The 21,321-nt window shown below is 45.5% G+C and overlaps 2 protein-coding genes across 11 annotated transcripts in view; both read left to right on the plus strand.

The window, feature by feature from the left end:
- Nucleotides 1-8,350: 8,350 nt before the first annotated feature.
- LOC147231670 (uncharacterized) lies at nucleotides 8,351-14,946 on the plus strand. 2 transcript variants are annotated; one of them, XM_086150308.1, is made up of 9 exons: nucleotides 8,351-8,455; nucleotides 8,543-8,929; nucleotides 9,008-9,139; nucleotides 9,649-9,762; nucleotides 9,951-10,085; nucleotides 10,177-10,310; nucleotides 10,389-10,437; nucleotides 13,910-14,058; nucleotides 14,194-14,946. In XM_086150308.1, the coding sequence occupies exons 2-8, from the start codon at nucleotides 8,777-8,779 to the stop codon at nucleotides 14,054-14,056; spliced, it is 864 nt and encodes a 287-aa protein (XP_086006434.1). In that variant the 5' UTR covers nucleotides 8,351-8,455; nucleotides 8,543-8,776; the 3' UTR covers nucleotides 14,057-14,058; nucleotides 14,194-14,946. The 2 variants fall into 2 exon arrangements, with proteins under 2 accessions (XP_086006434.1, XP_086006433.1); XM_086150307.1 differs by having other exon boundaries at nucleotides 8,358-8,455; nucleotides 13,907-14,058.
- Nucleotides 14,947-16,318: 1,372 nt separating this feature from the next.
- LOC147231671 (receptor-type tyrosine-protein phosphatase mu-like) overlaps nucleotides 16,319-21,321 on the plus strand; it is a 104,265-nt gene continuing 99,262 nt past the window's right edge. For all 9 annotated transcript variants that reach the window (XM_086150631.1, XM_086150634.1, XM_086150633.1 and 6 more), the window contains exon 1: nucleotides 16,319-16,782. In XM_086150631.1, the coding sequence (XP_086006757.1) occupies nucleotides 16,698-16,782 (85 nt within the window). In that variant the 5' untranslated portion in view covers nucleotides 16,319-16,697. The remainder of the gene's footprint in view (nucleotides 16,783-21,321) is intronic.

Here is a 21,321-nt window from a genome sequence, read left to right on the forward strand (position 1 = left end):
ATAATAATATATGTTTTTAATGTTAAAAACATCATATAATTATTTATTATATTGTATTATTGATATTAAAATATATACATTTGAACATATAAAAATATTTTGAATATTTAAAAATATTATAAGCATAAAATATAGATACATCTTAAACGTTAAAAACCAGATATTTTTTATTGTATTACATTATATACATTTTGAATATTTTAGAAATATTTGAAACATAAAAATGTATTTTAAACGGTAAAACCATTACAAATATATATTTGAACAAATGGTGATTAGGGTGTGTGTGTTTATGTGTGTGTGGTTGGCTGTAGGTAAGTGTAGCCCCCCCTTGCAGGGTGGAGGAGGGCTCTTCTCTCCACCCTCTGGTGAACTTCACTGAATCCACTCAGAAAGACCAGTATTACTGTTAGCGGCTACATGCTAACAGCTTCATTCAGCACGTTCAGTGTGTTGTCCCCCTGTTAACCTGAAAAGAGTCTGTGTTTGTGTGTGTGCATGTAGGTGTGTGTTTGTGTGTGAATGTACATGTGTTTAGTCTAGTTCGGGTGGTGACAGACAGGCAGGTCAGGCGAAGGACAGGATCCGTGAGCTCTGCTTGGTTCAAAAACCAGACAGGGGACCGGGACCGGGACGGGGGTCCGGCTCCTGAACGGGGCCCCCAGGTGGGGCGGTCCTGGCGGCGGGCGGCAGCTTTCTCTTCTTGCCGTGTTATGACAGGACAGGAAGCGTCGTGGTCGACTGGAGGAGAAAGAAGAGGGTTTATGTTGAAGTTTATCTCTGATGAGACTCAGCGAGTCTGAACCTGACAGACACTCAGAGACACCAGCACTATCTCGCATCAGACGCTCCCTCATATCTATAAATATATTTACAAAAGAGAAATGAATGCAGTCATAAGACAGAAAAGCAGTAAGTTTAAATCGCTGCAAGTTTAAAAGTGGTGTAATGACAAAGACATCAAGCAAATAAAATGAATGCTAAAAGCATCGCGGCGGTTTGTTTGGTGTTCCTGATATTCATTCGGTCCTTTCCGATTTTTTTATCGGTTACTTTTATCTGCGTATTTGTTTTTCGATGGTCAGAACCTTTGAATTGGAGGAGGAACTGGTTTCATTTGGTTTCGCGAACCGACAGATTCTGTGATTTCTATCGGAAAAATAAATAAGAGGAGTGACGGAGAGGCGATGAAACATTATAGCACACAGGCAGGAACAGGCAGACGCACAAACACAAATATCATAACACACACTCACACACATACCGGCATACCGGCGGAGGAGGGTGAATTTCAGTTTGATTCCTGATAGAGATCTTACTGATACCAGAACAAAACCAGGACCAGGACCAGGACCAGGACCAGGGCGGGTCTAGAACCAAATTTCAGTTTTATTTAATCATGAGATACGTTAGGTTTTCCTGCTTATCTTGATGATCTTTGCAGATGAAGACACGTAACCATGGAAACCATCTACTTCCAGATAAGTTGCATAACAACTGGCACATACGAAATATATGTTTCTACCCTGATTTCTTTTCAGCGCTAAGCTACGCTACTAAACGCAACAAACAATTGGATTGAACGATGAGGAAGCGAGTTGCAAGAGGATCGTCCAATCAGGTGAGGCCCCGCGAGGTCACGCGGTCTACCGGCGAGAACTCCTGCAGCGCCTGACCTGCAGAAGTCGCCACGGTAACGACTGATTCACGTTGCCGGAGCTGCGAGACGTTCAGGTGTTTCAGCCGCAGACAGTCGGGTGTCACATGATGGATGGTGTTCCTGTGACCTGGTCGCTGATCCACGCCAGGAATGCGACACACACTCACACACACATTCGCAGACACGCTCGGCTCCTCCGGTCACAGTTGATTTAGCGTCACATGATTTACTTTGAAAACCATTTTTTTTTTCTTTTCTTGAAAGTTCAAATATGCAAATAATCCAGTTCAGTATCTCGTCATCAGAGACGAAGAGAATCCAAATCCACGTGGATCGTGCAGGTAATTCATCTCACGGCCAAGATTTTTAAAATAAAACGCAGAATAAAGCGGGCCTCCGAGTAGCGTCAGGGATGCAGAAGAGCATCTTCTGGAGTCCAACCCTCCACAGATCTGGTGAACTCCAGGAGGAATCAATAAACGAATGACAAATAAATCAATAAATCAAAGACAAATAAATCAATAAATGAATGACAAATGAATCAATAAATGAATTAATAAATTCATAGATAGATAAATGATAGTGAGATAAATAAATAAGCAAATGACGCCTAAATAAATTAATAAATTACCAATGGATTAAAAAGAAGGAATGACAAATAGATCACTAAATTAACAAATAAATAGATACAGAACTGCTAACAGATAAATAAGTAAAAATTTGATACCTAAATAAATAGATACATGATAAATAAATTAGAAAACAAATGACAAATAAATCAATGGATTAATTAATAGAGAAATAGATAAATGATAGTGAGATAAAAAATTAAACAAATGATGCCAAAATTAATCAATAAATGACAAGTAAATTAAAAAACAAGTGACAAATAAATAAATGCATAAATTGATGGGTAAATCGATAAATAAATGATTGTGAGATAAATAAACAAATGATGCCTTAATAAATAAATAAAATTAAATTGACAACAGATAACTAAATAATTAAATTAATGAAGCTTAAATGGACAAACAATGAAAGAAAGGTCGGACAAAAAAAAAGGATTCAGTAGATGAGGCATGAATAAAGAAATTAAGAAATACATGATGGATAAATAAACAATTTGTAAAAATAACGCATAATCAATAAAGAAATTAATAAACAACAGAAGAATAAATAAATCAAGAAACAAGCGTTGAATGAATAAATAACTAAATGAATGACATGAATAAATGAATGAAGGAATAAATGATGGATAAATAAATGACACAGGAATTACTAAAGAAAGAAAGAAATAATGTATAAATAGATAAATGAAGAATGTAAATAATAATTGAGTAAATGAAGAAATAAACAATGGATAAATAAAAAATCAAATAAATTACATAAATGAATGAACAAATAAATAGAACGATAGATGCTCTGTCAATAAATACAGAAATGAAGAAATGATAGATATATATGTTAAATGAAAATTGAATAAATAAATAAACAAATAAATGAATGAGTACATTTGTTTGTACAAATAGATGATTTAAAAATAAATAAATAAATAGGACAATTAGATCAATAAATGGCATGTTAATAAATAAATCAACAAATAAAAGAAATTAAATATTTGACAAATAAATGGAGTGTGAAGAATCGTGTCGCCGAACGCTTATTCATTCACCTTCATAAAAATGTATAATTTTATCATCTTGTTCTATGAACTTAAATGAGAGAGCCATTTGTATATAAACTGCATTTCCCAAAATGCCCGTACGAAACAGCTTTATGTACGTAAAACGTCAATGAAATGATGTATTGTAATAACAAGGAGATGCAGGTGTGGTGACCGTTAGAGTCCCAGTGAGGGTGACCTCAGTGAGCCGGCTCTTCCAAAGCAGACATAAACCGTTTTTTCCGATCGCGTTGTCCGGATCCGAAAGCGTTAAAGATCAGACGCACTGGGTCACCGACGCGCATGAAGATGAGGACGATGAAGATGAAAGGGGTTGACGGTTACCTGCTCATCTTATCTGATGAAGTCGTCGGAGGGGGTGGGGGTCGGGAAGGTTGGCGTGTTTGAAGCAGTGGTGGAGGATGAAGGCCAGACGGCAACAACATGGGGGCCGCAGACGGCCGCGACCACAGAAGAAGAAGAAGAAGAAGAAGAAGAAGAAAAAGAAGGAGGATTAGAAGGCATTTATTCGGGAAAGAAGAAGACAAAGTGCGTATTTTATCTTTTCTCATTTGGAGTCAGGTGACCGTCCTCCAACTGAACGTGTCTCCGTGTTGACATGTCGGCGCTGGATGGTCACCAGGCACCGCCCACCCGCTGCTAATGAGGCGGCGAAGAGACAACAAGACGAGTGTTTGATTCAAACACACTCGGGTAACCCGAGAGCTCCGCACACACCTGGGCTGATCCATCATGCTCACACACTTTCACTAACAAGCACGTCCTCCTTTCACAGTTTCATGACATACATGTGCAACTTTGGTGCCTTATAAGGAAGTCTGGAGTGGCGCAGGACATGTATGACAGCTGTGAGACAGTGGTGAGGTGCGACCCAGGAGTTCAAGGTGGAGGTGGCAGTGCGTCAGGGATCATCTCCGGGCCCCATCTTGTTTGCCAAGGTGATGGACAGGCTGACGGATGAGGTCAGACGGAAATCTCTGTGGACCATGATGTTTTCAGGTGATATTGTGACCTGGATTGAGAGCAGGGAGCAGGTGGAGAAACATCTAGGGAGGTGGAGGTGGAGGTATGGCCTGGAAAGAAGAGGAATGAAGGTTTACCACACCAAGAGAGAGTACATGTCTGTGAATGAGAGGGACCCAAGTGGAACGGTGAGTCTGCAGGGAGTGGAGATGCAGAAGGAGGAAGACTTTCAGTACCCAAGGGTCAACAGTCAAGAGGAACGGAGAGGGTCGCGAAGAGGTGAAGAAAGGCTTGCAAGAAGATTGGAATGGGTACAGAATGAAAGGGAGGGGTACAAGACAGGTGAGACCAGCCATATTGTCTGGTTTAGAGAAGCTAGGAGGTAGAGCCGGAGGCAGCAGAGACCAAGATGAAGAGGTTCTCCCACATCCACCAGAGGGACGGCACATGTTAGATGTTCTGGAGATAAAATCAGACCAGCATAGTTTGGACATGGACAGAGAATAAGAGATGTTTAGATGGTGGAAGACGATTGACTGTGGAGACTTCTGAAGGGAGAAGCTCAAAGGAAAACGTCTACTGGTGTGGAAGAAACAGAACAAGGAAGAAACACCAGGACGCGGAATTTATGAGTGCAATCAAAAGAGCAGTTGGGTTCTCCAGGTTCTCCTGCCATGGTCATCCAAGCTGCTCGTACGTGTGAATGAAAGGGTGCATGGTTGGACGTCATTGTACCCCACACCGTGATTGACAGCTGACCAAACAAGGTTAAACCCCGCCCCTCAGCCAAATCTCTCCTGTGATTGGCTCCTAACCCCCCCCCATCTGTGACCAGGATGAGACATAAAGATAACGAAGGAAATGACTCAGTCGCTTGACAACGACTGATGGATCTAATGAGCCAAGATATTGATCAGGAATATAAAACCGATCGATAACTTCCTGCCTTCTTTTGTTTATATCTTTAATTAAAATTTGCCCAGTTTCCATCTGGGAAAGCTTAAACTCCTCGGGACCTCAAAGAAGAAGAGGAGGAGGAGGAGGAGGAGAAGGAGGAGGAGAGCAGGTGGCAAGAAGACAAGTGACCCGAGAGGAAGATGAAAGGAGAGAGTGGAGTGCAGGAAGAGGGAAAAACAACAACAGGAGGAGAAGGCGGAGCTTTTACCGTGAAACGTAACAAGTCTCTGGAACACCTGAGGCCTGGTGGGACCATCACATTAGCACTCCAGACCTTCAGGACCTTTCCAGAACTTCCCCAAGAGGAAGTTAGATCTCGAACTTATGATCATGTTGCAGAACATCTCCTTTGCACGATGTTGCAGAACCTATAATTCCATTCCAGAAAGAACCGTTCTTTCTCGGATCTCCCTTTAGAACATAGCATCTCCATGCAAATATTCCCCCTGAACGCTTGTGGATCCGGTCCCATATATATGGCTCCAACGTAACATTTCAGCCAGTTTTTGAAGTTATTCAGGAATATTAATGTATTTTTAAAGTTGTTTTTTTTTGTTGTTGTTGTTGTTGATTTCCAGCTCAAGAAGGTTCTCGTCCACGAAAAGAAGCCAGAGATGGAGAGACTCTTCACCATATCAAAGGATGGGACGAAGAGTGGCTGAAGAACAGGAGGGAAAGGATGTCTGTTAATGGAGGACAAAGACGGAGCTTTTAGTGTCTGAGTGATTTTAAAGTGGCGAAACCAGCTGTTGGATTTCTTTTATCCACACACACACACACACACACACACACACACACACTCTCTGCACTCATCTATTTATTACTTTTATTGCTGTGTGAACACAAAAAAAGGGATCTTATTTTTAAATGTATTTCTCAAAGTCTTGAATAATGAGTTATAAAAAATACATTTTAATCAAAGAAATTAATTCTAATATCTGGGAATTAAAATTTCATAGTGTTCTGCCATGCGTTGTTATTGTTGTTGTTGATGCAGCAACAGCGCCCCCTAGTGGCGGCAGGCGGACCCGGAAGCGCGGAGGCTGCCGAGAGGACTACAGTTTCGGAAGTGGCGGGTCAAAGGTCAACCTCGGATGTCACATCAGTTTCAAATGTTTATTTATTTAAAAATAAAAAATGGATGCCTGCATAGTAGAGTTTCTGCTGGGTGAAAATGCGATAATGCATTTTTCTCTTTAAAAGTACCACAATGAACGCACTGTGACATCAGCAAATCCGAACTGACAGCCAATCACCTGTGGCCATATTAATGTTATATCATGCAGGGAATAACATCATACTAAACAGTTGATCAGAGCAGAAAGGTTCCTGAATCAGCCGGGTTGATGATTCAAATTTTCCGACCGAGTCACGAGCTTTACCCGGATCCTTTGAGTCCTCTGGTCGGCTGTTTCTAGTACGCTGGGCGGCACAGCGGACTCAATGCCACTCAGATGATTCGTTTGAATCGGTTCACCGCCTCGAGCAAAGTGTTGGATCAGATGATTTGGTTGAACTGATTCACTGACTCAAAGCCAGGTGGACTCACTTAAAAACACAAGTGAATCAGATGAATCGGTTGAACAGGTTCACCGACCCAAATATGGAGCTTAACAGAAAAACAATTGAATCAGATGATGTGTGTTAACCGAATGTTGGATTTGAGTCAGGCGGATCGCGCCAGAAAGAACGAGATCACGGATACAAGTGGCCGAAATGAGTTTTCTCCGCAGGGAGGCCGGGCTTTCCATTAGCCGTAGGGTGACAACTTTGGTCATCTGGGTTGAGCCGCTCCTCCGCAAAGAGAGGAGTCAGATAAGGTGGCTCGAGCATCTGGTCGGGATACTTCCTGAACGCCTCCCGGAGGAGGTTTTATGGGCATGTCCATCCTAGGCTGGCTTGGGAACACCTTGGGATCCCCCAAAAGAGCTGGACCATGTGGTGGGGGAGAGGGAGGTCTGGGCCTCTCTGCTGATGGACGGTGGAAGCGGCTCTTCATTTGACATCCTTCAATTTCACTTGTAATTGATTTGCACATTTTGCACAGTTCGGTTGTTTTTGGTTATATAGCTATTTAGAATATGTCATTCTTCTTTCAAGTGACTCAAGTGAACCGAATCACTTCGGTCATGGATTCAGCTCAGACCATAAAATGATCCGGGTTTACGATCGTGCGTGAGCCGTCACGTAGGTGTTTAAACCGCGTCTAATACCGGAGCGATTGAGCGACTTGGACCCCATGCTCAAACCTCTCACACACACACACACACACACACACACACACACACACACACACACACACACACACACATATCCCTCTCCTGGGATCAGCTCGGGCATGACCGTGGCTGAGATGTCCGCACTGTCGCGTCTCGCGGGGATCGGAGTCAGCGAGGTCAACGGGATATTTGACCTCCCCCAACAACCTCTTAAATGAGTGCTGAGGAATGTGGCGTCGTTCCACGCGGGCAGAATGAAGGAGGTGTGTGTTTGTGTGTGAAAGGAGGGAATGGGGGTGTGTGTGGAAATGAGTGGAAAGTCAGAGGGGCTTTAAGCTAATGAAGGGAAATAAATACGGGTCCGCTCCCGTTTCACTCCCGGTATATTTAGACCAGGAGGAGAAGGTGCCACATTCACCCCCCTCCCCAGAAGGACACGCACGCACACACACACACACACACACACACAAAACACACTTCAGAAGGTGTCGACGTTATTTGTTTGAATCACTGACGCTTCCTTTCAGATCCTGTCAAACAGGTGCAGATGTGCTCACCTGGCGTGATTTCGGCCCCGCAAATCCGTCGATACTTCGACATGGCACGACATGTTTGTCTGGTTGTCAATTATTATAATTTAGTTGACAGGAAGTAAACAGGGAAACAGGAAGTGAACTAAAATTGAGAAACTGGAACTACACCTGTCTGATGTAACACCTCAGAGGGCTTCCCTGTAAGGTGTGTGTAGACCCGAGAGAGGCGTGGGATGAAGGGGGGTACGTGCACACACACACACACTTGCGCACTTGTCTCCAAAACAAAGCGAGCGAGTGGCCGGTTCCGGACAAGGAGATCCGAGCAGCTGCTGGGTGACGGACAGCTGCAGCTGCCGGTGAGGGGGGGGGGTCTTCCTCATCCGGGGACTAAGGATGCGGCCCCCACAACCTTTGTAAGTCAGAAGCAGGGGTGAAGGTGAGGTCTGACTGTAATATAGGTCAGTGTGTGTGTGTGTGTGTGCTTTGTTTATCTAGTTGTCCGTCACTTCCCATCCTTAAATAGTCTTCCCTGAGACACACGGAGAGAGCGGACACTCCGTGAGACGATCGGACAGTCAGAGCCTCTCCATCAGGAGAAGGTACCGTCACCTGGAACAGGTGGCTCAGCAACCCCAAAAAGGGGCGTGGCCTAAACCTGGTGCAGGGGGCGGAGTCATCAACCGACACTGAAGAGCCAACGGCTGCCGGTCTCCTGAGGAACAGTGCCCGCTCCGTCCGCCTGGACCTTCTGAACAGGATGGGTGTATCGGCCTGCAAGGAGGAGATGAAGGACGAGAAGGGAGGCAGCGAGGGGAGGGATGACAGCTTGACCTCCGCCGACAGGATCCGGAGGATCACCGTCAAGCAGTTTGGATATAACGTTCTCAGCCTGGCCCGCCGAGGGTTGAAGGTACCTTCACAGAACGATATTTTAGGTTCTTCTCCTTCATCTTCCTCTACTTCTTCTTCATCTTCTGCTTCACCGTAGGAGGTTCCCGATGAACTGTGGGAGCTGATGGAGCTTGACAAGCTAAACCTATCCCTCAACAGTCTGATGGTTCTGCCCCCTCAGCTGTCCATGCTCTCCAACCTTGTGGTGCTGAACCTCTGGGGGAACCAGGTGAGACTCCACCGGCTCTTTGGACATTGAAGTGTGTCTGAAATGTTCAAACGTATATGACGATTGTTGATACTTTGGCGGCCGAGTGTCCAATCAGAAAAGACGAAGCGGTTGCTGATATGTTCCCGCCGCAGCGCTCCCTGTGGCCAGAATGTGACTGTCAGTATGTGGAAGAGGCTCTCTTACATGGAAGGGGGCGACTGCAAACAACAAAATGACCCTGAAACAGATGGGGGGGGGGGGGGGTGGCAACACACACACGTACACACACATGCACGCACTAAACGTTTCTTCCTGGATGGAGTTCAATCTCCCCTTAAACGCTGTAGGATCCGCTTTCTGCCCCCCCCTCCCAGCTCACTATCAGGGTGAGATGCCTGGAGGTGGTGGCACCCGCCCCACACACACACACACACACACACACACCCGCCTCCACCGCCCCGTCCTGACAATTAAACCCTGCATTGCCGCGGTCATCGGTGTTTGTGTCGTTGTTGTTGTTGTTGCAGCTGAGCAGTTTGCCAGTGGAGATCGGGCAGCTGAGGAGACTCCGGGTCCTCTTTGCCTACAGGAACAGGCTTACGGAGGTGCCCGAGGAACTGGGCGCATGCACACAACTGGAGGTAACGTTCTCTAAAACGAGGTTCTGGAGGGAAAGTCCAAGACAATGCCTCCAGGTTCCCTTGGGTAAAAGCTCCCATGCTACCCCGGAGTCACTAGTTGTTTGGACATCAGCCTCTTGAGAGAGGGCCGTGGTGGTCGGCGGGGTTGGTTGATGGTCGCTGGAGTTCACTTGTCTGTGCGTTCTCAGGTTCTTAGTCTTGCCAACAATCAGCTGTCGTCGCTGCCGGCGTCCCTGTCCAACCTGAGCCGCCTCCGGAAGCTCAACCTCAGCCACAACCACATCACCCACATCCCCGGCTGCGTCTACAACATGAAGGATCTGGTGAGTCCAACCCCCAAAAAACCCAACCCCACCTCTGGTTGGGCCCCTCCTCTGACTGTATGCTCATGCCCTCCGCCCTCCTCCTTCCCAGGTCTTCCTCCACCTGGCCTGCAACCATTTGGAGAACCTAGCGGAGAACATCCAGGCACTGGCGGAGCTTAAGATCCTGATTGTGGAGGGGAATAGCCTCCACTCTCTGCCCAAGGCACTGTGCTGCCTCACCAGGTGAGCCAGGCGACTACCCCACCTGTCTAGGTTACTCCATCGCTGCTGATACCTTTGTTGCAAATGTGAACCCTGCAGGTTGGAGTTACTGAACCTGGACTTCAACGACATCAAGGATGTGCCGCAGGTAGAGGTGCCGCCGCGTTACCTTTACGTAAATTTGCTTGTTTATTGTTTCTGAAGTGTATACAACCTCTTGGGACAGGAGGTAGAAGGTAGAAGTAGAAGTACAACTGGAGAGCTGGGGTACACAACAAGTACTCTAAAAATGTAATAAGCAAAGAACTGTGACTCCAGAACTGAGGTTCGTACCAGATGTGTCCTTTGCTGTACAAGACTGATGAGGTCAACTGCATCGCGATTGTATTCAGAAGCATATACTTCAAACCAGGGTTGTACTTCAGAACTGAGGAAATCCTTCTACATGACTTCAGAACCAAAGTTTCAAAAGCATACAAGCAATCATGACAAAGGTACTCACTGAGTCCTTCATATTACAGAGCTACAGTCTGTACCTGGAATAACTTTGAAAAGTACCAAGACCTCAGAACCAAAGTTCTAAACACATACAAGTGCACATGTCTGAGGTATTTAACATTTCATATTACAGTCATGTATGTGGCATGATTTTGAACAGTACCAGGACTTCAGGGCCAGAGTTCCAAACAAATTGTAGTATTTTAGTCAGGGAAACACCCGGGTGATGGTAAAACGTCTGTTTAATTAGCAATAGCTGTTGGTGGCCACAGCCAGGCCACACAAAAGCCAGCGGTACAACTTACTGTTCCTGCTCAATTCAAGGTAAAAAAAATAAACAGAATTCATGGCACCCCAACCCCGACATTCGTGACTTGCTGCACTAACCGTTTTCTCCTCCTTGGTCGTCCTCTTGACGTGGTATCTTGGGGTCAGGTTGTTTCCCCAACCGGATGTATGGATGGTTCCCGGGCTTGCAGGCAGGACCCTGCTCATGTCGCTCTCTGGGCTGGCTGTCGGGCCTGGTCCAGGTGTCGCGGAACCCCTGTAGGGTGGACTGGTACCTTGCGCCCCAGGGAGGGTAGCTGCAACTGATAAACCACCTCTCCCATGTTTCGGCGCATAGACCCACACCAGCTCCCCAACTGCGAAGTGATGTCCCTTTGCGTGCAAGTTATAATTCCTTTTCTGGCATACACCCGCTGAATCCAGGCGATGCCATCAGCATCCAAGCATGCCGTCAAAACATGGGATAAGTGCAGATCCCAGTCTCGCTTTTGGTTGGATGTCAGTATGGATAACTGCTCACCCAGTGTACGATTGAACCTCTACACTTATCCGCCACTCTTGGAGTGGAGTGGCGTTTTACGGGTCTTTGTGATGCCCGAGCGAGAGCACATTGTGGCAAACACTTTGGACTCAAAATTTCCACCCGGTCGCTAAGGATGGATTCCGAGACACCTAGCCGGCTGAACATCCCCCCAAGCGGTGCATCTGCTATTGTCTCTGCTTCCTGATCAGGCAGTTTACAGGCCTCGGGCCATTTCGTGAATTGGTCCACTGCAGTGAGCATGTAGCGATTGCCTTTCTCTGTGCATGGCAATGGCCCAGCGGACTGGAACCTGTTGTAGGTGGGCCCTGGACTGGCCCTGTGAACCCTTGCGAGCAGTGCAGAGGTCACAGCACTGACATCTTCTCTCATCTGGCCCCAGTACAAGGCCTGGCACAGCCGGCCGGGGGTTTTTGTCACTTCAAAGTGGCCTGACCCAGCAGAGACATGCATGGCTGCCAGGACTGTCCCCTGACTTCCCTTAGGCACCACTATCTGCCATCTTTTTTCCCCGGTAGCTGGCTCCACCCATGCTCTCTGGAGAACCCCCTCCATCAGCCGCCGATGAGCCCACAGTCCTTTTGTCCATGGGGAGAGAGCTGCCACCTCCTCCAACAACATCACCGGCTGCAGGTCTGGGTCTTGTCGCTGCCCTTACCGTCCAGTCCTTGTCATCCACTCGTCCGACTGCAGCACCAGTCTTTTTTCCTTCGACAGCCATCTGCACTGCATGGGTGGCGGGAAAGTGTTGCTGGGACAAGGCTGTGCTGAACTGGTAGCGCCGGCTCGGTACCTTGTTGTGGGTTCATGCAGCGTCCCACCTACTGCAACCCCCCTCCGTTTCCCGCAGCTTTAGCCATGGCAGGGTAGTTTCTTTTCAGGTGTCCAACCCGACCACAATCCCGGCAGAGGCGTACCTGGCCCTCCGGCCGCTGGATCCTTGCCTGTGTCCGCTGGCGACGCTCCACAGCCACGGTGAAGCCCTTGATCATTTCAGTCACCTCATCCACCCATGGTGGCCGCTGGAAAGTCTTATCACGCTCCTCAGCTGCTCCAACCGGGGCAGTAGCACCCTGTAGCGCAGTGCCCATCGGCCTATCTCTCTCTCCAGCGCGTCAGTCAGGGTGTGGGGGTGAACTAGCTGGTTGTGAACACGCAGATCAGGAGGGGAAAGTGCTGTGATAAACTGGTACCGAACTAATTTGATTTGCCCCGTGTTGGGCATGTGCGGATACGCCCGCCGCGTCAGCCCCTCAAAATCGTTCGCCAGGGCCTTCAGTGACTCCCCTCTGCATCTCTGACATCCCTTCTTCCTCCTCCATCATGATACACACCGCATGATCCATCACACCGTCAGAACACTGGGCCAGCGAGGATAGCTTTTCTTCCACCAGACAAACTGATAGAACAGTAAGTTTAATTCTGCCACCAGTTGTAGCGTTTTAGTCAGGGAAGCACCCGGGTGACGGTGAAATGCCTGGTTAATGAGCAATAGCTGTTGTTGGTCACACAAGCCTGCAGTATAACCAAGTGTTACGCTCAATTCCAGGTAAAAAAAAAAAAAAAACAGAATTCATTGCACCCCAAACCACGTCCACAAAAGTCCCAGCAACCCCAAAGTCACACCGAAAACAAGCATAAACGCCAACATTTGTGACTTGCTACAATGTTTATGTACTCATGCCCGAGGGACTTACCAAGTCTTTGATATTATAGTTTTGTATGTTGTATGACATTGAAAAGTGTCACATTTTCAGAAGTATCGCAAGCTCCAAACATATACCAGTATTGAACATGACTGCGGTATTTAAGAAGTACTTTACATTGCAGAGGTACAGTATGACTATGAAGCGTATCAATACTTCAGAATCAAAGATCCAAACACATACAAGTACTTTTCAAAGTCCAGCAAGGAACATACAGTATCTTAGTAAAGTGAAGTACTTGGTAAATACCTCAACCATCAATGCTTCCAAAGTACCAAGACTTCAGAAACATTTGTTTCCAAAAACACTCAAATATTCATGATTGAGTCATTAACCAAGTACTTTGTATTCCAGAAAATGCATTGTATACCTTGTATTACTTTGACAAGTACAAAGACTTTCAGAACCAAGTTCCAAACACATACAAGTGCTGAACATGACTTAGATATGCACTAAAGTACTCCATATTAAAGATATACCGTGCGTACCGAGCATCGCGATGAAAAGTATTATGACTTCAGAGTACCAAGAGTACAAAACAGCAAGACTTCCTGGTTTTCCGACCACTCGCACGTTGTTTCCAGGAGATGCACCTCCTGTCTCGCCTGGAGCGGCTCGCCTGCCACCCGCTGGATAAAGGCCTGCACATCGTCCACAACCCTCTGCTGAAACCGGTGAAAGAAGTTCTGGAGGGCGGGCTCAATGCGCTGTTCAACTACCTGAGAGCCACCTGAAGGTCAGGGGTCAGGGGTCAAAGGACAGGGTTCGGGTTTCACTGCCGACTCGTCAGGATTTAAACTACAGCTTCTCTGTTTCTTATCATGACACTGCAAATAATTCTCTTTTTTTTTTTTTTTCCCGTTTCCTGCAGACACCCTGAGTCGAGCCAAGGGTGTCAGAGATAGATTAAGATTTATTTCTTTATTGATTTGGGGGGGGGGGTTACAAATAGCGCAGATGTGGGGAAAGCGGAGGCTCCCAGTTCTGGTTTACGACAAAGGATGACATCACCGCGTTGCCTTCGGCCGAGGTGGGATTCCGTAACCTCCGGAGAGGGTGGAGTCTCTGGCGCCGTCCAGATGTCCCGTCCCCCCCCGTCCCCCCCGTGCACGCCACCCGTTGGATGCTCCGGAGGGTGGGTGTGCGATGCGGTCGGACCGGAAGGCGGAGCAACATCTGGCCTCGGGTTTGACTGAGGCCCCACAGCTGCATGACCTCCATCTTCCCCCAGGAAGTGACTTCTGTGAAATCAACCATTTATATCTTCATTGAAAATAATGAATAACCCATTTTTACGAATGTATTATTTATTGTTTCGTAACCTGAATAGTCCCAGTATCAGGCATGTAAACAACTTTCTGCTTTCTTTTTATTGATTATTGATATGAAATTATAATTGACAAATATTGTTTTTTAATGAACTGAAGTTCAATTATGTATTTATATGTTTTTTTAAATAAAAGTGCTACTATGAAATAACGCTAGATGCCATCTAGGCACTCTTACTTTGGTAGAACTGTTGTTGTACACTTCCCCCTTTTGACTCCTGTCGATAAAATGTATTTATTTTGATAAGGCCAAGGATCAAAATAGAAATGAATAAAGGTATTTTTTGTCAGATATACTCTTATATTTATGGGGTATTTTTTTTGCTGTTGTTTTGTTGTAGGTATATTCACTCCGTGTCAAATGATCGTGCAGGTACACTATTTGCCAGCAGATGACGGTGTTCCTCCGTCACGCTGCTCACGGACGCTCCTCGCTGCTTCGAAATCGCTGCTTAATGAAATCAACGAAAACAAAAAAAAATCTTTCGTTTGTTTGAATAACCGAGAACCAGGTTTGTATTTTAACTAATTATTTTACATTGATTACCCCATTCCGTTTTATTTTTTTTTGCTACTCACGCAGCGGAATCAAGAAACTGTCACTGAACTTTAAGATCAGTCCTTTTAGGAAGAACAACACAACAAAAGAATATTTTTTCCAAGAATATTCAGGATGGAAATACATGTGATCAATGTTTCATCCTGGAATATAATTGAATTATTAAAACAAAACAACTCCTGGATATATTTTTCATCATAATTACATTTTCCCTGAAATATACAAATGGCTGAATTCAGGTGTGGTTGAGACATTAGAGAATCACTTTCTAAAATCTTAAGAAAATAAATAAATTAAAATTAAAGTTTAAGGATTGGCGAGCCGAGCCCCGCTGCAGTTCCACCTTTTGACCGCCAGGGGGCAGCAGAGAGCGGCGGCCGCTTCCCCCCCATTCAATGGCCACTTTGTTGCAGCTGCCGCGGCGTCTCACAGACGCACCTTTATTTCCTGACGTGTCAAAGGTCACATGTCGGCGTTTTAACTTCCACACATGCCGGCGAGGGGGGAAGGGGTGGCCCACTCACAACCCACCCTGAGATGGGGGGCGGAGAGACCAGGTTCAGGGAGCACCGAGCTCGCCGATCAATCGATGAGCTGATTCATCAATAGAAAGTCATAAAAACAATAACGGTGATACTAAGATTGAAAGAACGCTTTCCATCAAACTGTTGCACACTTGAGTCGCGAGTGGGATGTGACAACAAACTCCCAAAGCAAAAAGTAATGGCGTTAAAGTCATGCATAAAATACAGGCGATCAATTATCCAGCAAGATAAAAAATAAACCGTGTCCAGTTTGGAAATTTCGATTGGACATAGGATGAAAATATCAATGGAGTTTTCTACATTCAAAAAAAAAATATAAATTTAATTTAACAATGATAGCAATAAGAAGTCGTAACAAAAATGATGACAAATGTAAAATAATGTAAAAAATTATTTTCCCAGCGAAGGGGAAAACTTGTGTAGTTTTTAGGAAAAGTGAATAAAACTACAACCATGGCGCGACCAAAGTTTGTTTTTTGGTAGGGGGGGGGGATCACGTGATCACTTCAAGCTCCTATATTAGAGCCCGAGCCCCCCTCCCCGGTCTGTCACCCCCCCGTGTGACGTCAGCGGCTGCTCGGTAAGCGGAGCCAGTCTCTCCTTTTTCCTCTCAAAGGCGAACGGAGGAAGAGAGAGAGAGAGGGAAAAAAGAAAGAAAGAAAAAAAAAAGAGAGAGAAACCTCCCTCCTCCCGCAAGGACCCGCAAGAAATTGCGGGGTGCGCGCGCGCGCGCGGCTGTACGTACATACGCGCGTGACGAGAAGAAAAAGAAGAAGAAGAAGAAGAAGAAGAAGAAGAAGAGGAGGAGGAGGAGGGGGAGGAGGAGGAGCGCTGCCGAGGAGCGGAGAGGAAGAAAAGAGGAGTAGAGGGAGGAAGAAGAAGGAGAAGAAGAAGAGGAGGAGGAGGAGGAGGAGAAGTTGCCAGGAGTTGGAGGCTCTCGAACATGGACGCTGGAACTTTCCTCGCCGCGTCCCTGCTGCTGCCGCTCTTGCTGGGACCGACGGCGGCGCGGGCGGACGCCCTCAGAGGTGAGAGCCGCCCCGGGGAGCCCGGAGCTCCCCCGCCCGGGAAGGGGCGCTCCGGTCCGGGGAGAGAGCAGCGGAGGGAGGGGGTGGGGGGTATGGAGCTGCGAACATGGGAGTTGTTTCTGTGTGTGTGTGTGTGTGTGTGTGTGTGTGTGTGTGTGTGTGTGTGTGTGTGTGTGTGTGTGTGTGTGTGTGTGTGTGTGTGTGTGTGTGTGTCGGCATCCAAGTTTCCAGCTGGAAAAAATCTCCTCCCTTAATTTCCTTTCCTCCTTTATCCCTCCATCCTTGTTTTCTCTGATTATTCATGACAAACTTTTTGTTATTTTTCCTCCTGTCTTCTGTATCACAAATACTGCAAACCATCAAAATGCTTCAGCGTACCTATATGCTTACTTCTTGGATGTGAAACCTTCCTCTTTTACTTTTAATTGCACTTAAATCCATCCAATACTTACATGCCAGTATCTAGAACCGTGTACTACAACATGCTGTGCAAGTACTGCTTCTCCTACTGTGTGTACCTCCTAGAGCAGTGGTCCCCAACCCCCGGTCCCGATCATTTGGCACCGATCTGCAAATAAAATCTTTCTTGGTCCAAATTCTAGTTTTTTCATTGGACCTTATCTTAAAAAATGACTGTTTCCACCTTTGACTTACTGCCTCAATTGGTATAAGGTGTTATGGTTTTATTCGGATTCAAATACTGTAAACTGACAAAAGTTTTTATTATTCAAACCCCCGTGCTTCTAACCGGTTTGTGGAAACATGCATTAAACTGTTACAAAAAAGATTGCGTACCGCTGCCCTAGATGTACTGCGCTTAATCAGTGTTAACTGTGGTCATCCGTACACAAACTACGTTGTGCAATCCTGCGTCCGTACCTTGATTTACTTCTTCTTCTGCGTTCCATCACACAGGAATATTTGCAGTCGTAAATGTTTGTACTGGGACTGAAATACTGCGTCCGTGTCCATGCGTGTTTACTGCGTTCCATCAGGCTGAGACACTAATGTTTACAATCTGGACGTGGAGAAGAAGTATTGTGTGTATTTCCCCCGGTCTGTGTACTGCGACTGCCACCGCTGCTAATTTTACAGTATCTTCTGCTACTGCTTTCACCACCTCTCCTGTATTTCCGTGTACTTTGGTTTAATTGTAGTACTACTCCTGGCAGTGAATGTGGGTACTTTCTGGTTGAAGTTTCTGTAGTAGTAGAATAAGTAGTACATCTTGGTGGTACTGCAAATACCTATGAAATGATTCTCCTGTATGTTTTTTGAGTAGAAATTTGAAGTGGCACACACACACACGCACACACAAACACAAAGAAAATTCAGCCGTCTGCGTCAAAAGGAAAAACCTCAGATGCTGCGTTTAATATCTGGGTTGAAAACATCGGACGTTAGATTATTGATTTGAAAGCGAGAGTGCGTTTCGTGTCACGGCGAGATGTTCACTGCCCCCCGCCGGCGTGTAGTAATTACGGCGATCCTCCGCGGGGTGGTACGACCGGAGGGTTCGGAGGGAGGGGGGGCAAAGACCTGACAGTGAACGCACCGCGATCAGGAGCCGGTGATCGATCGGACGGTCGGTTGGTCGATCAATGATGACGCGTTTGGAGTTTGTCCCCGACAGACACCAACGGGTTTTTATCTGACCGTGAAACCTTCTCATCGGTGGCTCGGATGAAAATATCGAGGACCTAAAAGGAGCTCCTTGGTTGGCTTCCCGCAGGAGGGGGCCGTTCTGTGTGGAGTCTCCCCGGGTCTGCGTGACGTTCCTCAAGGTTCTCCGGGTTCCTCCCACAGTCCAAAAACATGCACTTTGGTTCACTGGAGGCCAGATGTGTGAACGCTTGTATGTCTCCACATGACATGTGAATGAGCGTTGTATGTCTCCATGTAAGGTGCAAATGGAGGGTGACAGGTTGTTTGTTTCCACGAGACGATGGTTTTTTTGTCTCTTTATGAAATATGAATGAGAGGGTGAATGGTTGCATGTCTCTGTATGACGTGTGAATGAGAGGGTGAATGATCTGTTTGTATGTGATATGTGAATGAGTGAATGGCTCTGGGTTTATATGAACCTTTGAATGAGCGGTAGGGTGGTTGTGTATCTATAGTGCATGTGAATGAGAGGGTGAATGATTGTGTCTATATGTGACATGATGAGTGACTGAATGGATCTATGTCTCCGTATGACGTGCAAATGAGAGGGTGAATGGTTGTATATCTATTATATGTGGCCGAGTGACAGTGAATACTTGTACGTCCATTTCAGGTGATAATGAAAGAGTGAATAGTTGTTATGTATGATGCGTGAACAGTTGTATGTCTATATTGCATGTCAATGAGTTACAGTGAATACTTGTATGTTTCTTTATAAGGTGTTGTGGAACTCTTGTGTGTGTATATGAATGAGTGAATGTCTATATCAGACCTGGGCATTTTCTGGCCAGCGGGCCACATCCGGCCAGTTTTGCTTTTTTTATTCGGCCCACCAAGCTATTTTCTTTGAGTATTTTCAATCACTATTAAGTGTTGTAACTCCTTTTTTTTTTTTTTTGTTTAATTTAGTATGGATGATTACATACAAAATAATGCAGGTATATTTATATGAGCATTAATGCTTTTGACGTTGAAATAAAATGCCCAAAAAAAATGAAATATTTAAATTGCAATTTTCATTTTGTTCAATTTACATGATACGTATTTGGCCTGTGCATAAAAATTAAATAAGAAATGTGGCCCGCCAGTCAAAATACTTGAATGACAGGGTGAATAGTTGTGTCTTGTTTTAAGGTGTTAATGAAAGAGTGAATGGTTATTTGTCTATATATGACATAAGAATAGTTTCATGTCTCTATTTAGAGCGTTAATGAAAGAGTGAACGGTTGTATGTCTCCACATGACAAGAGATGTTCGTCTAAGTGAAGTATGAAGGAGAGGGTGAATGGTTGTAATTCTCTATTGTTGGTCCTGTTGTCAACTGCCAATCCAATGACGGCTGGGATGAATGAATGAATGAAAAATATTGCTTTTATTTGTAAGTGCAATGCTATCTTCCGGCAGTTTAGTTTATCTGTTTTTGGGCTCCTTCATCAACACACTGCCTCATGTTTTTTTTTTTAATTGGTGGTCAGGTAACACACCTGTCTTTCACCTTGGAGTTCCCCAAAAGCCTTTTTAAAATTTAATTTATCATTATGCAGGAACCCCAAAAAAAAGACAGGGAAATTCAGCTGGGAGACTGAGCAGATATCAAAACCATATTTCAGCCCTGGCGTCATTTGGCATCCGATCGGCAGCGCTGAGTCAGATTTCTTGTTGTTGAATAAACATCCAGGAGAATATATTGAGATATAAAAGGTCCCTGCAGGGGGAAACCAAAACGATGACTTCAGGGATGATTATTAATAACAATAATTCCATCAATTAAACACTGAACTGAGAAATTCAAAATAAAAATTCGAACCCCGCGTTCCGATCCAACTTGGAATGGATTTTCGGCATTTTGTGACGATCCCGCTGTGGTCGCTTTTGATCAGGCGGTATGCAGGAAGTTGCGGCGAGCGCACACGGGGTCGGAAGCGGCAGTCGGTCAATCGATCAATCGGTGTCCCGGTGTGAGAGGGCAGCGGGCTGTTTTTCATTTTTCATGTAAAGTAATTAGCTAGCAAGTAATTAAGGAAGCTGTGAAGCTAATTAGGAGTTTGTTTACCGTGTGTCTGTGTGTGTGTGTGTGTGTGTGTGTGTATGTGTGCGCATCAGATGGACCTTCATCTTTGCTCGTTAGTGATGATCCCGTTTAAATAAAATGTTGCTGCTTTAATCAATGTCTGTGCTGATGCATGTGCAGAAACGCTCGCGCACACACACACACACACACACACACACACACACACACACGCAGATGCAGGCTAAAGCTTCGGAACTAGTTTTGGTGTTGGATGGATCAGCATTTGTTGTTGAAGTTGTAAAGATGTGTGTGTGTGTGTGTGCGCATACACATGCGCGCGTGTATGCGAGGCAGTCGAGAATGAAATTAAACTCTCCGCAGTCCAAGATGGCCGCCACGCCCTGATAACCGTGGCGATGGAGCGAGCCTAATGAGCATGCTCGGTTGACGGGGTCAACAGCTGTTTTTCTTGGCTTGTTGTTTTTTAATATTAAATTCAAAGTTTGTATTTTTTTCCCGTGCCCCCAAATGCTAAGCTAATGCTTTAGTGGTTGATAAAATGTTTGTTTTACTTATGCTTTGTTATTAGTAAGTCACCAGCGGGTGAGGGTTGGAGGGTCGTTACAGCAGCTAAACACTCAGCACTATGTAAATTCAATATTTATCCTTTTAAATTGAAAATAAACAGTCAGGTTTAATAAACTTTCAAAACGTGTGTGTGTGTGTGTGTGTGTGGGCGCGTGCGTGTTTGTCATTCAGCTGAAAACAATGTAAACAGGACGTTCATAGCGAGTCTTAGAAGGAACAACATGGCAGACCTTCCGAAAACACCTGACCTCTGACCTTTCAGAAACAAGTTCCCA

This window comes from Fistularia commersonii, chromosome 8, assembly GCF_037954325.1.
Source record: "Fistularia commersonii isolate RoL2024-O1a breed Wild chromosome 8, RoL_Fcom_v1.0, whole genome shotgun sequence".
NCBI classification, from domain to species: Eukaryota; Metazoa; Chordata; class Actinopteri; order Syngnathiformes; family Fistulariidae; genus Fistularia; species Fistularia commersonii.

Excerpts from the sequence above, each read along its gene's own strand:
- LOC147231670 (XM_086150307.1), top strand. The coding sequence starts at position 8,777 with ATGGGTGTATCGGCCTGCAAGGAGGAGATGAAGGACGAGAAGGGAGGC. Across the intron at positions 9,140-9,648 it reads TGAACCTCTGGGGGAACCAG|CTGAGCAGTTTGCCAGTGGA; the intron begins GTGAGACTCCAC and ends TTGTTGTTGCAG. Across the intron at positions 10,438-13,906 it reads ACATCAAGGATGTGCCGCAG|GAGATGCACCTCCTGTCTCG; the intron begins GTAGAGGTGCCG and ends CGTTGTTTCCAG.